We start from the raw sequence: 16622 nt of genomic DNA, 5'->3' as shown, positions 1-16622 counted from the left end.
ATATAGAAACCAGCATTTTATTTTGATAATTACACTACTAAGCGTGTTAATCAAGCCTTAAGATTTTTATAAGGAGTGAAAAAAAAAACAATTAAAAAAAGCACATTGTGTTTTTTCATTCCCAGCACCATATCACTGCTGTATTCATAGTTCAACTATAACAGAATATGTAAACAGTTAATTGCAGTAACACTGCATTTATCTGGGAGAGAGAGGTGAAAGGAACTGGCTATAGCTTCTGCTCAAAAATTTCTTTAAATACTTGGGCACTAGCATTCTTAAATATGCTTTACAAGATGCTTTGGTAGAAGTATAAAGGGTTTTAATCTCTCGAGCACGAACACTCCTATGTTCAAGTCATATTTTAATTAAAAACCTGTGGTTACAAATTCAAGTGGGCAGCTGCACAAAAAGCAGCTTTCTTCATTCTAGCAGTTTGTCCTCTAGAACGAGCTTTAGCAGCTACTGCACATTGTAAACAGTTGTTAATGGGTAATACAGCACTCCTAGTGTTCTCCAAGCTCAGAACCACCAAATCAAGTTCCTCATTCCATTCCAAAAGGTCAGAGTTAAAATATGCACCAAGTGCAGAGTTACTTCAAACATTTACCCTCTTTTCAAAGGATTTTTGCCACCCCTTTGTGCAATTTTGGCTAGTAACTACAAGCACCCTCAGCACCAGTAGGCTCAAGTTTCACTTCAAAAGGGACAGTTATTTGAAGCTATTAAAAGCTCATTGCATCACAGATACCTGCTGGAGTTCTCTTCAGTCAGCTGGGCATGCATCTGATTAGAACACACCATGCTCTAAGGATTTCTCTCCCCGTCCTATTCTGCACTAGTCAACAGCTCAGAACAGCTCTAGTTCTGCTTCCAAGTGATAAAATCTGACTTAGAATGGTAATTTGGCAGATAAAGATAGTGCTGACCTTCATCACACCCCTCTGACTTCTAGACATTTCAGAAAAGTTTGGGTCTATGACTTGTAAGAGATAAAAGTATGCAAAAAGCTTTGTTCTTAAGTGAGAATAAGGTACCATATTGGGCAGCACTCCTTTTTCTGAAGAGGGTTACCAGTTTAAGTTTTATCTACATATCTAAGTGCTTGTCAGGGCTGTTGGACTAAAGATTAGTAAAATAATATTGTTTATTGCCACCCTTCCTCCACAGAACTGATCAAGCTCTTTCAGGACAGCACTAGGTACAAGATCTCCCACTTGGTGAGGAATCTCACTCTTTGGAAGTTAAGGAACTGTAACGGAGTTGTGGGGAAGTCTAATTTTATCAAGAGATGGCCAATTAGTTGGTTACCCTAGCAGGGTGGGCACCGCAGCAGGTGACAGGGTGCCAGGAGCTGCCCAGGGAAGCTGCTCCACTGACCTCCATTCCACTTCCCAGCACCCCCTTGTGGAGGAACTGCCTCCATCCCATCACAGGTCTTCTGTTTACTGGCTGGAAATAAATCCCCCTGCACCAGCATTATCCCTGTGTCCCACTCAAGTTTTGCCCTCTGGTTTTCTTGCTGTGGGAAGTAAACAAGAGAAATAAACCTAAAGGAAGTTCCAGCTGGCTGCAGGAAGGGCAAAAGGGGCTGGGACATAACACAGTCTCTTTCTGCCACTTTCCCTCTCTTTGAAATCCTCAGCACCAGCTGCAGAGTATTTGGAGAAGTCCGTGCAGGCACAGCATCTAATTCTTCTGTCTTGCTTCCTTCTTCAACCAGGCAGAAGATGGGAACATCAGGTACAAAGTGAGTCCTTTGAGGTTGCATAAAGTATCCCAGAGGGTTATTTTGCCACACAGGTAACATGGCCAAGGAAGGGACAGAAAAAGGCCATATTAAAACTCAGGATAGAGAAGACTATATATGTATCATCCAGCACTTTCCAGTTCACCAAGCATGCAGCAGGAGAGCTTTCCTCCCAAAACGCTAATTCACCTGCTGTGCCACAGCTTGAGTCCCTCAGGAATCACTGCACCTCTGTGCAGCTGAGCCTGAAGGGCTATTTATTTGCCTTCAAAGTGACAAGAGATGAGCACAGCCAAGCTACAGGAAGGCAGTAAATGCCCTGGAGGAAAAAAAACCATTCAGACAGACAAAAATACATGATTACATTTGATAAAAATTGGCACTTAAAGGTTAATCAACATTCCAATTAAACTTCTCTGGAGCCCAATCATTCACTAAAGCCTTTCAGGGTCACTGGTGCTTGGAACCAAATGTAGTCCTCCCACTCAGACGCCTCCTGCTGTGGAGGTGAGGCACTCAGCTGGTGGTCTCCATCACAGGACAATTTAACAGTGAATTTCCTCCCTCGTGTTGGCACTTTGTAGTTCAGCTTGGGCCGGAACCACTCAACACCACAGTCTCTGTGGCCCTGGACCAGGACAAGCGTGCCTGTGACAGGGAGAGCCTTAAGTTCACTGAAGATGTCTGCAACAAACAGGGTGTGGAAGAGCTGGCGAAGGCAGGGTGCAGTCTGCAGGCTCTCCTTGGCACTGCCCTCACAGAGCTCTTCCAGGTTCAGCTCATAGAGCTCCTTGGGGTTCATGACGTTGCCTCCAAGTAGGAAAAGAACACGAGGAACTGGCGTCAAACTAAATATGCCTTCCAGGTGCTGGAACAGTTCCTCCAGATCCATCAGCACCTGCTGGCACTTGATACTTCCTAGACCCATAGAGGGTGGCTTCTCTATCCCATCTCCATCCTGGAAACAAGCAGATTAGTACATTTAGTTATAAGGATGCATCAGTACTAATATGCTCCGTAGAAAGCATGGCCCATCCCAGAAAGGAACAGGAGGGCTGTGTTCCTTTCATAGAATCGATTGCGTTGGAAAAGACCTCCGAGATCCTCACGTCCAACCCTTGGTCCAACTCCAGTTCATTTACCAGATCATGGCACTCAGTGAGAGGAACGGGTACCCACATCGAGGATCAGGAGATGAGAGAACACAAAAGCACACCCTCTCTGACACTCAGTTTGAAACTACATCAAACCAGTGATAAATTCCCACAATAGAATCTCCATCTTTCAAAGATCAGTCAAAGCAACGACGTGCCTTGAATAGAGAGCAGCGCAACAAGCGATAAATAAAGAGCAATTTGCCGAGACCTTCAGCAGCCTGACCTTAACGCTGCCCTTGCCCTTGTTTTGAAGAATATATAACATTCTATGATTCTACGAGAGCAGGGGCTCCCAGGCAAAGTTCCACCGGGCCCGGGGGCCCCGCCGCCTCACCTGTGCCGCCCGCCGGCAGAAGAAGGCGAGCTGCTCGTAGGGCAGCGGGAGCTGGTTCCGCTGGTGCAGAACGTGCTTGAGGAGCTCGCAGGCGAAGCGGCAGCCGCTGCCCCGGCACAGGGCACCCGGGAAGGCCACGGACACGGCCGGGCTGCCCGGCACGGAGCGGCTCCGGCGGGGCCTCATCCCTTGTCCCGGGCCCGGCCTGAAGAGGGAACCGGAAGCGCCACCACACACGGGCCAACGGCCGGCGGGTTTAAATGGCGGGGCCGCCGCGGGGCCTCACGGGAGTGTCGCGCGGGCCGCCCCGCACCACCTCCGGTGGCGGCGGCGCCGCGATTGGTGGAGAGGAGGGCGGCGGCGCGCACGGCAGGAGGCGTGGTCCAAACCGAGCCCCGCCCCATATAGGCGTGGCCTCACTGACTGACCCCGCCCCGCCCGTCCCAGCCCCCGTCCCGGTTCCTCCCCAGTCCCGCCCGGCCCAGGCGGTCCCGGAGCTGCGGCAGCGCCGCCCGGGGAACACCGAGAGGCGGCTTCGTTTGCCAACACCCCGCTGGCCCCCGCCCCGCTCCCCGGCAGCCCTGGCGGCCCCAGCCCCCTTGGCGGCCCCGCGAGGAGGCGGGGGTGGGAGCGCGCAGGGAGTGCCGTGTTTGGAAACATCGCGCCCGCTGCCCATTGGGCGCCGCCGGCAGCGCACGGCGAGGGGCGGGCGAGCCGCTCCGAGGCCGCTCTCCGGGGGCTGGGGGGCCTGTGACAGCCCCACAGAGTGTGGCGGGTGTGCAAACACTGATCTGGTGCCGCCCCCGCGGGGGATGTGGCGGAGGCAGAGGACAAGCGGTAGCGGTGGCGGTGGAACTGGAGGCTGGGAAGCGCTCGGTGAGGGGATGCGGCGCACAGCAGGAGCGTCTTCTGCTGTTGTCGCCGCCCCCGGTAGCAGCATAATGCGTCCTTTGGGATCACTTCGCACCGAGTTGCTGCCTCTGCGTAGTCACTAGGCACCTCCGATGGCGAACAGAATAGGCTCGAAAAGGCACCGATCTCCCGGCTGCCGCCTGTGCGCTGTCAGTGACCGGGGGCCCGGGGCTGTGCAGTGCCCAAGGGGAAACCCGCGGCCGCCGGCACATCCCGCGCGTTTCCCGCCGCTGCCGGCAGACGGCGCTCCCGCCCTCGGACTGCAATTCCCATCCACCCCCGCGGAGGGAGCCCGTACGGGAGCGAGAGGGTCGCGTCGCGGGGCACGCCGGGAGCTGTAGTTTCGAGCGGACGGCGCGCGCCGCGTTCTCGGCGATGTTGGCGGGCGGGACTCGCTTTCCCGGGGCGCTGCGCGGCGCTCGGTGACGCCGGGGCGGCGGGGCCGGGCGGGGAGCGGAGCGGGGCGGGAGGCGCACCGGGGCGGCGGGGCCGCGCTGGCCGCCATGGATTCGAGGGTGTCGGAGCTGTTCGGGGGCTGCTGCCGGCAGGCGGGCGGCGGAGCCGGCGGAGCGCTGCGCGGGCGCGGGGGGACCGCACCCGGCGGTGGCGGCGGCGGTTCGAAGGCGAAGAAGAAGAACGGGCGGAGCCGGGGGGGCAAGGCCAACAACCCGCCGTACCTGCCGCCCGAGGTGAGCTCCGACGGCCGCCGCGTCCCGTCAGCCGCGGAGGGAGCGGGGTCAGGCCCCGGGACGGAGGGATGGTGCCCCCACACACCCCTCGCAGGTGGGGGCGAGGGTCAGGTCAGGCTGGAGGTGCTGGAGCGGGGCCGTGCCGGGATCGGGTTGGCAGCAGCCCCGGGAGCTGTGTGCCCGCCCGCCCCGGTCTCATCCGCGCAGTGCTTGCCCCCCGGTGCCCGCGAGTTCCCCGCGGGCTCCAGCAGACCCTGTCCGAGAGGAGCATCCTCCTGCCCCGCGTCCTCTGTGGGCGCTGTGCCGTCTGGGATCCACATAGCTTCGGAAATAAAGCTTCGCACGCCTCCGAGTCCTGAGCATCCCGTTCACATCCCTCCCTGAGAGAACGATCTGATGGGTCTCAGTCCCCTTCCAGCTGCCAAACTCAGATGATAGTGACTCCATTCCCGGCTAATTTGACAACTGTTTTCTTACATGGGGATACAGAGGGTACTGACATGCATGAGACACTTGTCTCCTGCAGCAGGACAAGGTGGTATTCGCTGAGGCAGCTGGCACCGCTCTGACAGGGCTGACACTGTGGAGAAGAGAGTTGCGTTGCCCCGGATCCCATTGCTCAGCCCCAGGCAGTGAGCTCTCTGTAAATACGTAAGAGCCTGTGCTGGGAGGGAGCAGTCTTTCCACACGGCAGGGCTGCGACTTGGCAAGAAGGGAAAACAGCACTTTGCTACTGTTACATCTTCTCTATGGGCAGGACTGCGCCCTACAGCCACAGTTTAGTTTTTGTTCCTTTCAGCTGGAGGTTGGACAGTCCCCTGTGGTTTCAGCACAGCTTCCTCTCTCTGGCTACCCTGTGCAGTGTGTACCCGGCAAGCCTAGGCTTGTTGCTCTTCTAGTCTCAGCAGCCTTGAAGGAGACCCCACCCCTTTATTTAGACATCAGCACAGTGCGTGAATGTGTTTTTCTTAGAACTGGGAAACTGGTAGATGGTTAAGAGAGGAAAACCTTCCGCATGTACACTTTTCTCGCTGCATAGCTCTGGCGCCTGAGAGCTGAGCTGACAGTTGAGAACTTCTGTTGGCCTTTTGCCACCATAAGCATTGCTGTGGTAAGGAGCTGAGCTAGAAGGCAAGGAGAGGGCTATTGCCTCCCCTGACACGCAAGTAAGTGTCCAGAGGAAAAAGGAAGTGCTTACTGTTGCCAGCCCCATTTAGTCTGACAAAGTACGTGGCTTCCTGCAGGCTCCAGCCCTTTCTCAATGGTTCTTCTACCAAATCAATGGGAAAATGATTTTAATATTGGCTGGAGATTGTCTTTGGAAAGCTGGAGCTTGTTGTGGTTGGAGTGAGCTTGATGAATACCTGGGCCTTTCTGTAACAACCCAGTCTGGCTTCAGCCCTTCCTGGAAAAGTTCTGAGTACAGTGTGTACACAGTCCCAATAAAGTCTAATTCTACAGAACTGCCTGGCCAGTGACTAGCTTGCTGTACTGCAAATAAATCAGTACCTTGTTTCCTTATGTCTCAGTCCTTTCTTGTAGAGAAAAGATACACAAGGATAGGCAAAGGACTCAATGAAAAATTGAGTGAGGAAAGGTATCAGTGTGCAGGAGGCTGGTACTTTTGTTCCCAGTCTTCTGTTTCTGTGCACATTGGGTAAATGGAAGCTGCTGGATAGGGTGGGAATAGGATGCTGTGGGTGGCATTTTGTGGGTCATGGATGGGTGAGGGGGAGAGACTTTAAACCATATGCTGGCCTGTGCCTTTTTGAAACTGGAACTCTCTCTCTGTGTGACTGTTAGGCTAGCCCTGTTCTTTACTGTCAATAAAAAAAAAATCCCCCCTGCCCTGACAGTATTACCCCTGTGTTCCACTCTAGTTTTGTCCTCTGGTGTTCATGATGTGGGATGCAAACAAAACTTAAGGGAAGTTCTAGTTTGGTGTAGGAAGAAATGTTAGAAGAGGGTGGGAGCTAACACAGTTTCTTTCTGCCCCTTTCCCTCACTTTGAAATCCTCAGCACCAGCTGCAGAGTATTTGGGCAGCTGGTGCCTATAGAAGTCCCTGCAGGCACAACATCTAACTCTTCTGTCTTGTTTTGTTCTCCAACCAGGCAGAAGATGGGAACATCGAGTATAAGGTGAGTCTTTTGAGATTGTGGAAGGAAGTCTTCCTCCCACAGGATTATTTTGCAGTGAGTAACTTCACCAAAGACAGCTTATGGGTAACATGGCCAAGGATGGGACAGAGAAGTGGACGCTGTGCTAAGAAGCTCCCAGTCACCTGTGTCTCTGTGCCTAGCAATATCCAGTATGCTGAGCTGGAATAGTTTGATCTCATGACTCATTTTTAGTAATCTGTTTTAGAAGATGAGGCCCACTGTGTTTTTCCTGAAATCCACATTTTTTGAGAGAGAGCTGCAGGTGTCCCTGATAATGATTTGCCACTTCTTGTGGCTGTTCTCATTTGCACTTACTTGGCACCTGTGTCACAGATGGGTCCCAGAGTGCTGTTTTTACCCCCACAGCAGGCAGGGTGCAGATCCCTTTGTCATGATGCAGAAAAATTTCTTCTACCATATGCATGCACCTGTGTGAAACCCTTTCTCACCAGTCCTGTGACTTCTGTGCAGACAGTAACAACAGGCTGTGCTTTCTAGAAATGGGTTAGAGTTGGAAGCATTGCTTCACCGTATTGGAAGTTGCTGGCTTGGGCAATGGGATTCCCTCTACATCCAGACTGTGACTAGAACTACCCTTCTGTTGAACAGCTAAAGCTGGTGAACCCCTCGCAGTACCGCTTCGAGCACCTGGTGACACAGATGAAGTGGAGACTGCAGGAGGGCCGAGGTGAGGCCGTGTATCAGATCGGCGTGGAGGACAATGGGCTGCTGGTGGGCCTCTCGGAGGAGGAGATGCGTGCCTCGCTCAAGACCCTGCGCCGCATGGCAGAGAAGTACGTCTTCCCTTTCGGCTGCAGGGCCCACAAGTGTGAACAGCCTCTAACAGGGAGGCTCGGCCCCCACGTCCCCTCAGCAGCCAGGAGCTCCATTCTACAAAGCTGCTGTATGACTGAAATTCCTTCAGTCATGAGGCCCTATAAACATGAAGGAGGTTATAGGGCCTTTGTCTGGAAGCTCAAGGCTCCTTCCCTGCTATCCCCAGCTTTCATCCCACTCTCTCTGTTGGCTGTTGTGCTACAGGTGCACGACCTGTCAAGTACAAGTGTGTCTCACTCCTTCCTTTCGTTTTCATGGCAGGGTTGGGGCTGACATTACAGTGCTGCGGGAGAGGGAGGTTGATTATGACAGCGACGTTCCAAGGAAGATAACGGAGGTGCTTGTCCGAAAGGTGCCTGACAACCAGCAGGTAGGGACCTGGGACTTTGCCATCCACGCCTGCTGGAGACAGAGGTTTCATATAAGCAGCTTCCTTTTGGGATGGGAACCCAAACCCCAGAGGCACTTTGTCATAGATTGGCCATAGCAGATGCTTTAAAGAGCTGCCAGAGGGAGGCTTGATGATAACACTTCTTATCTCCTAGGCTGTGGTTGAGGCAGGTGTCAGTGGGGGAGATTGCCTGGATCAGAGGTGAAAAATTATTTTCCTTCTATGGCAGTGGTACTGAAGCAAGTTAGTCTGCTAACAAGGAAGGATTTAGAAGGCCTGCTGCAGCAAATGGCCATTTTTCGTGGTACTAAGGCCTGGTGTGTAACATCACAACTCCAGAGAGTATATCACATCTGCTGGGCAGTGGTTTTGCTGTGAGAGAGAGCAGAATCTGAGCAAGATTACATTGCACAGTGTCCCTCATCTAGGGAAGCTCTTTGAGGTGCATCTCCACTGCCGTGAAGTGCTCATGCACACTCAGCACAGCAGTGGCTAAGTTTCATGATTTCTCTCTTTTTCCTGTAGTTCTTAGACCTTCGAGTAGCTGTGCTGGGGAATGTGGACTCAGGGAAGTCAACACTTTTGGGTGTCCTAACGCAAGGAGAGCTGGACAATGGGCGGGGCAGAGCACGCCTCAACCTCTTCCGGCATCTCCATGAAATCCAGTCAGGAAGAACATCAAGCATCAGCTTTGAGATCCTCGGCTTCAACAGTAAAGGAGAGGTGAGAGGAATGGGCTGCTGAACTCGGAAAGCTGGAGGAAAATAAGACTACCCTCCTATTACAACTGTGAGTGGGACACAAGAGAAGAGAGGTGGCACAGCTCTGTCTCTTTAGCTGAACCTAAGTGTTCAGCTAAAGACAAGAGTACTACTTGTCCATTTGCAACAGACATGGCAGATGAGCTCTCCTTACTGAATCTGAGATCAAAGTGGACAGATAAGAGCTGGGTTTTCTACACTTGCCTGCTGGGGCTGCCTCTCTCACCAAGTCTTTCTGTTCTGCAGGTGGTAAATTACAGTGACTCCAGGACAGCAGAAGAGATCTGTGAGAGTTCTTCCAAAATGATCACTTTCATTGACCTGGCTGGCCACCACAAATACCTGAAAACAACCATCTTTGGCCTCACCAGCTACTGCCCAGACTTTGCCATGCTGGTGGTTAGCGCCAACACTGGCATTGGTGAGTGTTGCCCTGCCTGCATGGGTGGACAGCAATATGTGAGGAGAAATGGAGAATGGGGGGAGTGCCTCCTTGTCTGCTGGGAACAGTTGTCAGAAAAAAATATTAGTCTGCAAAGTCTGTACTGATTTCTTGTAAGCCAGTGCCAATGAGTGCCTGGGAGGGGAGTAGATGCGGGATCATTTAACTAGCTGTAGACTTCATTAAACTTCACCCTGGACAGAGAGGCTTTGTTTGGAATTTGGGGCTGTGTTTGTCGGAAAAGAAAACAACTTTGAAGTATACTTAGGGGTGCTGAATCCCAAAGCCTTGTAAAAAGGCAGCAAGAGTTCTTCCACATCTATCTTTGACATTTTTGTGGCTATTTTCTGGCAAACTCTAGCCCAAGAATGAAAACTACTGCATCTTTCTGAAGCAAACAGATCAGTTATAAAATTCTTGGTGGTTCTTATTTTTCTGGACCGATGGGGTTTGTTTGTTTAAAAGAGTGATTTTGCTTTTTCTCTGCCTGATGTACCAAGCAGTTACAGGGAAATCCCTAGAGTGGGCCTGTGGGGTGGCCAGGAGACACAGCCGTCACATGAACAAGCAATAGTGATGACTGCTGCTGCACCTACACTCTCACTTGTTTCCTGCAGCGGGCACAACTCGAGAGCACTTGGGCTTGGCCATGGCCCTCAAGGTCCCCTTCTTCATCGTCATCAGCAAAGTTGACTTGTGTTCAAAGGCCACTGTGGAACGGACAGTGAAGCAGCTGGAGCGAATCCTGAAGCAGCCAGGCTGCAACAAGCTCCCCCTGCTTGTGAACTCAGACGACGATGCTGTTACAGCAGCACAACAGTTTGCACAATCTCCCAAGTAAGGGACTATTCCTTTCTTCTGGTGGGAGCAGGCGATTCAGGCTGGGCTACTGTGCGGAGCTGCAAGGGTGACCACAGGGGAGCTGACCGCATCTTAAACATGTCGGCTCCTTGTCAAGTTTCCTGCCTTTGCATTCCTCAAGAAGGCATTTTCCTTTCCCAGACCTTTTTCTGGGCTCTGGGAGTGGAAGGTGCCCAAGTCTGCATTAGAGTTACTTCTCCATGACTGATGTGTGGGCTGGCAGAGGATTGGTGCCTCAACCAACTATTTGAGGCAAGGGCTACTGCAAAGTTGTACCTAGCCCTCCTGTTTTAGCCACTTACCACTGTAGCCTCTGTCCTGCGGTCTCAGTAGATTCAGAATCCCAGAAACGTTCTGCAGCTTCTCTCTGGCCTTCTGCTTATTTCTGTCTATTTGTGTCTGACAGCATCACCCCAATCTTCACGCTGTCCAGTGTTTCTGGGGAGAACCTGGATCTGTTAAAAGTCTTCCTCAACATCCTCCCTCCACTGACCAACAGTAAAGAGCAGGAAGAGTTAATGCAACAACTTACAGAATTTCAGGTGCGTAAGGGGTCATTTCTGGTACTGCAGTCATTGCTGTGCCATGGGAGAAATTTCTGGGGAATATGGACACCATGGATAGAGATGTGGTGAATTCCTGGACTATTGGGAGACATTAAGGAAAGGATTTGGTCCTTGAGAAAAACCTGATAGGCTGGGCTCTGTTGTAACCGAGGGTTATCTGTCTCGGGGATAAGATCGTTTCTTCTGGTTGCTGCTTAAAAGGCAGATACTTCTCTAATGGGAAGGCAGTGGGAGCTGATGAAGCTCCTAGATGGTGTCTGATGACTAGCAGAGAGCTCACCTCCTTTCACACAAGGGGCAGGAACCTTGCCCTCATTCTGGAGTGCTATTTCACAGCTGTCTGTCTGAGCAACTTATTCCTGTTGCCTTGCTACAGGTTGATGAAATTTATACTGTGCCAGAGGTGGGAACTGTTGTGGGAGGAACTCTATCGAGGTAAGTGAGGCTAGGCAGACAAATGTGTATGTGAATGGTTGCTGGAGTTCCCTCAAGGTTAGACTCATCTGCTGCAGAAGTGGAAGCTGTGCAAGGCTCAGTCCTGACTGCTGCCAGATGACTGAGCCAAGTGAGGGTAGAGCCCTGCAGGGTGCTTGGAGGTGCCATGAGCAGACTATTGGTCATGTGGTGGCAAGCAGAGAGTGTTCCCTAAAGTTGTTAGCTTAGGAACATGTACTGTAGCATGCTGAAAGGTGTCCAGGGAGCCTGAGTTGACAGAGGTTAGCCATGATCCCAAGGTGTTGCTTTCCTCCTTCCTTAAGCAAGGGGAGGGAATGTAGAGGGCAAATCCTCTGATTCCAGCAGGGCTTAACTGCATGCTTCCCCATGAAAAGGCAGCTGTCCCCCCATGTTCAGGAGCAATTGGAGCAGTTTGGCTACCAGCACATCCACACAGAACAAGAGTGTTCTGAAGTATCTCCACCAGAAACAATGCGGTGTGGCAGAGCACTGGGGGCAGAATGGCCCCTGTCTGTACCCAGGATTCCTGGGAGTGATAGTATGGCTTTCACTCCTGCTGTAATCCGTGTTCTTGCCAGCTTTGTATCTCTCTTAGCTGGTTACAGATCATAGTCCAAAGGCACTCACCTCCTTGGCCCTGGGGAATTTGTGCAGGTTGATCTTGGAGGGTGAAATGTCTTTCTGTCTTCTGATCAACTGTGTCCTGCTCTTCTACCCTGGGCAGTGGGATCTGCCGAGAAGGGGAGAACTTGGTGGTTGGTCCCACTGATGATGGGAAGTTCCTCAGGCTAAAAGTGTGCAGTATCCAACGAAACCGCTCTGCCTGCCGCGTGCTCCGGGCTGGGCAGGCAGCCACTCTGGCCCTCGGACCCTTCGACCGCTCCCTGCTGCGCAAGGTGAGTCCTGCTGTTGACAGCTTGTTCACTGGTCCAGTGAGCAGGACTGGAGACTTCCCTGGAGATCCCCCATTGGTAGGGTGGGAATGAAGTGGAGATGTTTGCAGGAAACTTGCTGCAAGGGGAGAAAATGGACAGGCTACAAAGTAGGATGAGTACAAGGCTGAGAACGGGATGCAAGCCCAAGTCACAGAGTGAAGATGTGTCTGTGGATTTGCAGGCTGTTCAGAAGCAAGGGGACTGGCCCTGCCTGGTCTGAACCTTGGGTTGTTTTGCAGGGCATGGTCATGGTGAGCCCTGAAATGAACCCCACCATCTGCTCAGTGTTTGAAGCCGAGATTGTGCTGTTGTTCCATGCCACAACTTTCCGGAAGGGGTTTCAGGTGACAGTGCATGTGGGGAATGTGCGACAGACAGCTGTTGTAGAGAAGATCCACGGAAAGGTAGGCCATGGGAAGGAAGGGGAGAAAAATGAACCTGCCCTGTGGGATTTGTTGGGATTCTACCATGTCCTCTAGTAAAGTTAAGGGCTACTGTTACTTTGAGTAGCTGTGTCCTTTCCTAGGGGCACACTCCATCCCTTTATCCTGCCCCTTTGGTTGCTTTTCCTCCCAACATGTTAAAGAATTCCCTCCCACAAAATAAACAGCATGATGTACTACAGCAAGACTGTAAAGAGAGGTGAACTCTTCAGACCTTGTGTCTTCCTGTCTCTCCCTATACATACAGTAATGGGAAGGGCTCAAGTCATGCAGTATGAGGGAGGCAGTCTGCTCATTTGCTTCATCTTGTTACCATCCACATGCATCTCTCCTGCATGCGTTGGTTTGGAAGGCAGGTCTAAGATATCTTGTTTTTCTTTTCAGGACAAGCTTCGGACAGGAGAGAAGGCAGTTGTCTGTTTCAGGTTCATCAAGCATCCTGAATACTTGAAGATCGGAGCCAAACTGCTTTTCCGTGAAGGGGTCACCAAAGGTATTGGGCATGTCACTGACCTCCAAGCCATCACCACCAAAGAAAACGGCCTGGAGGAGTCTCTGGGGCCTGGACAGCTGAGCTTCTGACTACCAGTAGGTCAGAGAAATCTCTGCTCACCAGCACCTGGGGAGAAAGATGGGAGCTCCTGTGGCTTTCTGAGTGATGCCTGGAGCTGCTTCTGTCCCATTCTAGCATGGATGTCCCTCCTCTGCACTGTGAGATGGAGCCTGGGAGAGTTTCTCACATTCAGTGCCGTACATGGGACAAGTTAAGCACGTTCTCCAGATTGCCTGTGGCTCTCATTACCCTGCCCTCCTTCAGAATAGATCAGAGGCACCTGCAGACCTGAGCAGGCAAGTTCTGTCTTTGTTTACTCTTTGAAAATTGCTGGTTGGGAGGAGCAGAGCCCTTGGAGATGAATAGTGAAGGGACGTTTTTCCATCTCTGACTCAAGATCTGGTCCCATTTCTGCTCTCTGAGCGCTGAGTTGATAACAGTCCTCTCTCAAGTCATCCTGCAGCACATCCTTCTGGGCAGGGGATGGAAGAGGCCATGCTACCTGCAGCAAGGCCTTGGCTGAAACTCTCAGAATGTGTTCAGGACACTTTTTAACTGTTTGAATCTTGGTTGGCTTTAACCTTCTGTGTGTCCATTTGTGTGTTGGTTTTGCATTATTCCAATCTGAGTGTCTTACTGCTGGACAAATGTCCTGTTCCCACTTACATGTACACATTTCTTCAGCATCCCGCTTTCTGACTCCCAGGAAGCTGTGGCTGCTCTGAGTGGCACAACCCCCTGACATAATGTCATGAAGGCAGTTTGTACTTGCATCTGTTCCTTGCAGCAGCTGAATAAGAGGCCATTCTGTGTAGCAGATCAGGGACTGGGCCTATGCTGGTGTGAGCAGGTTGTTTCCATGGATGTTCACCTGGTGGTCATCTGCACATTAGTAGCAGTGGTTTGCAGTGGGCTCCCTGGTGTGGCTGTTCCCAAACTTGCTCCTCACACGCTGGCCTTAATGCATGAGAAGGACAGGCTGCATTACCTACACAAAACCAGGTGACTTCTATTGTTTAGATGTGATTTGACAGTGGCGTGATTTTATTTCTGCTTCTCCTGGAGGACAAATTCCTTTCTTTCACTTGCCACTGGGGTTTGTTGTCAGGGGAAAGCCAATGTTGCCAGCAAGGACTCTGTACATAAAAGTGGAGCACATTTGTCTCCCACTCCCTGTTATGCAGCTCTCCTCTGTAGCCTGGAGGGTTCAACAGGGTCTGTAAAGCTGTAAATAGGCTTTTGGTTTTATTGTTGACTGTTAAACCAAATGTGTCTGCTGTGAGCAACAGGCCTTCAACCAGCCCTGTAGCGTGGCGTGGTGGCTTGCTAGCCCTGCCTGAAGAGAAGGGTGAGGACCTGTGATAGCACTTGGACACACAAACAGCCCTTCTGCCATCCTGAGAGCGAGTTCTGCTTCTGGGCTGTTGGCACAGGCTATGCCTGTGGGGCTGTGCGGATCTGTGGGCATTGCAGAGCCCCACTCTGTGCTGGGATGGGCTCTGGCCCATGAGGAGGGGGCAGCTGCACTCTGCGAAGAGCCTGCCAAGGTGTGGGAAAGATGATGAAATTGTGGTATCAGTGAAGGGCAGGCAGCTCAGGAGTAACAGAAGCAACCTGTTCGTTGGAGGGAGAACTGATCCAGCTGAAAACTCTGCTGCATCCCCATCAAGCCAGCAGTGAGAAAGGAGGTGCTGGCTTAGGGTCACTGCTTAAGCAGGATCCCTTTTTTCCTGTTCTGGCAGCAGTCCCTTCCCTTTGGTGCTAGTGGGTCACAAAGCTGCCGGGGGTGTGGGGAGGGACTCCAGCTCTTTGCAGCAGCCCCTGGTGTTTTCTGCCCCAAAGTGGGCATGGGGTGCTGTGACCTTTTCTGAAACAGCCAATGGCTGGTCTCACCTCATCCCTGCCATCTGTGGCATGACTGTTCTTGGTGCCATGCTCTTCATAATTGCTGTTTTGTTGTCTTTAATTTTTCTAATGCTGGGGGGTTGTCCCTGTTCCCCAAGCACCTATACATAAATGTACAGAATAAAGATGTTTTATTGAACTTGCTGGCTGAGTTGTACAATAAGTGAGGGTGGAGCTGGGCTCCTACCCTGCTGCCCTTGGAGCTGAATCACAGTTGGAGATGGCTACCCTTCACCCATTCGTAAGCTTCCTGCATTCAGCCCTATAAATACCACTCTGTGGTGTGGAAAGAATGCACGCGCTCTGCTGTTTACAACCGTGCACTCCCGGCTTATCTGAGTAAGCCTGGGTGTGCAGCCTGAGGTGACAGGCAGCCACGTCACCCTGAGCACAGCACTTTGGGCTCCTGTGGGCGGAACAGCCTGTGGCGAGAGCTTCCTCGCAGTCACAAATTCCTCCAGAGCCTAATTAAAGGGATGCTTTCTAGGGCACACGTCTAACCAGTGGTTTGTTTTTAAAATAGCTTCAACCTTATCAAGGAGTTTCCGACTGCCTTCTCTCCATAAGAACAGGTTGTTCCCTTGGGACAAAGTAGAGGCAGAAAGGCTTCCCTGTGGAGGTGACTTGTGTCACTGAAGGGATTTGCCTCTTCTAAACTTGTTTTTGTGTCAGGTAGTGGCACCTGCAGAGTCCGGTCCTGCCAGACACTTAGGAAATGAGACGTGCCACTGTCACAGGAGCATGAGGCAATCTTGCCAGACTGGTTGCTGTTTCTCTTTATGTGAGGACTTAAGGAAACTTGTCACTTTGCAATGTTAGGACTGTCATTAATGGGAGTGACTCCATAATTCCTTCCTCTGATGATTACCAGCGGAGCTGCAGGCACCAGAATGAGCTTCTTGTGCTTCTTGAAATCTCACAATTGAGTTGTCAAGTATGGACCCCCCCCAGACAGCAACGTAACAGCTTCCCAGCGCAGGCTGTTAGCTGGAAGAACAGCTTAACGGTGGCAATTAGGGTAGTGCAGTTCAGAAAAGAGCACATGCAAATAGGGCTGAAGTTTGTATCATTATCTGCTGCCTCGAAGGCTCTCTCCCCTCTGCCCGAGGAAGGGAAGCCTGCAGCTGATGAAACTCCCTGCAATGTGTGTTTCCTAACCCCACCCCGTGCTGCCTTGACGTGGCACCTTCCTTCCCCCTGCCCTATGAGCCAAGTTCAAATTACTGGCAGCAATGCTTCTGGCAGCTCGTGGTGTAACACAGAGCTGAGCCCGGCCAAGCAGCTGAGAGCAAGCACTGCTCTTGCCCTGGAGCCTCTCACCATCGCTTGGTGCCTACTTGTCCATTCCACAATATTCTATTTTGTTGACTGTTTTAATTCGTGGAGTGCTGGGGCAGCCACTGTGATGTGTGCTGTGTCCCAGAGCTGAACAAGTCATTTGGCAGAGCACAATCAGAACAGGTACCTGT

The 16622-nt window shown here is 51.8% G+C and overlaps 2 protein-coding genes across 4 annotated transcripts; one reads left to right on the top strand and one right to left on the bottom strand.

The window, feature by feature from the left end:
- Position 1: 1 nt before the first annotated feature.
- MAD2L1BP (MAD2L1 binding protein) lies at positions 2 to 3554 on the bottom strand. Its single transcript, XM_071576148.1, has 2 exons — positions 3242 to 3554; positions 2 to 2708 (listed from the first exon to the last, which is right to left on the bottom strand). The coding sequence occupies exons 1-2, from the start codon at positions 3425 to 3427 to the stop codon at positions 2178 to 2180; spliced, it is 717 nt and encodes a 238-aa protein (XP_071432249.1). The 5' UTR covers positions 3428 to 3554; the 3' UTR covers positions 2 to 2177.
- Positions 3555 to 4596: 1042 nt separating this feature from the next.
- On the top strand, positions 4597 to 15292 carry GTPBP2 (GTP binding protein 2). Of its 3 annotated transcripts, none has more exons than XM_071576113.1 (13): positions 4597 to 4842; positions 6956 to 6982; positions 7613 to 7797; positions 8102 to 8210; positions 8757 to 8954; positions 9239 to 9413; positions 10052 to 10271; positions 10702 to 10837; positions 11238 to 11296; positions 12042 to 12213; positions 12492 to 12656; positions 13080 to 13283; positions 13384 to 15292. In XM_071576113.1, exons 1-12 carry the CDS (start codon positions 4657 to 4659, stop codon positions 13275 to 13277), a joined length of 1830 nt encoding a protein of 609 aa, XP_071432214.1. In that variant the 5' UTR covers positions 4597 to 4656; the 3' UTR covers positions 13278 to 13283; positions 13384 to 15292. The 3 variants fall into 3 exon arrangements, with proteins under 3 accessions (XP_071432214.1, XP_071432204.1, XP_071432194.1); XM_071576103.1 differs by having other exon boundaries at positions 13080 to 13287; XM_071576093.1 differs by having other exon boundaries at positions 13080 to 15292.
- Positions 15293 to 16622: the final 1330 nt, after the last annotated feature.

The sequence above is a fragment of the Pithys albifrons genome, chromosome 2, assembly GCF_047495875.1.
Source record: "Pithys albifrons albifrons isolate INPA30051 chromosome 2, PitAlb_v1, whole genome shotgun sequence".
NCBI lineage: Eukaryota > Metazoa > Chordata > Aves > Passeriformes > Thamnophilidae > Pithys > Pithys albifrons.
This window is presented reverse-complemented; position numbering and strand designations above follow the sequence as displayed.

Coding starts and splice junctions, on each gene's coding strand:
- GTPBP2 (XM_071576113.1), top strand. CDS start 4,657: ATGGATTCGAGGGTGTCGGAGCTGTTCGGGGGCTGCTGCCGGCAGGCG. Junction 4,843..6,955: donor CGCCGTACCTGCCGCCCGAG/GTGAGCTCCGAC, acceptor TTCTCCAACCAG/GCAGAAGATGGGAACATCGA. Junction 10,838..11,237: donor AACAACTTACAGAATTTCAG/GTGCGTAAGGGG, acceptor GCCTTGCTACAG/GTTGATGAAATTTATACTGT.
- MAD2L1BP (XM_071576148.1), bottom strand. CDS start 3,427: ATGAGGCCCCGCCGGAGCCGCTCCGTGCCGGGCAGCCCGGCCGTGTCC. Junction 2,709..3,241: donor TCTGCCGGCGGGCGGCACAG/GTGAGGCGGCGG, acceptor GCTTGTTTCCAG/GATGGAGATGGGATAGAGAA.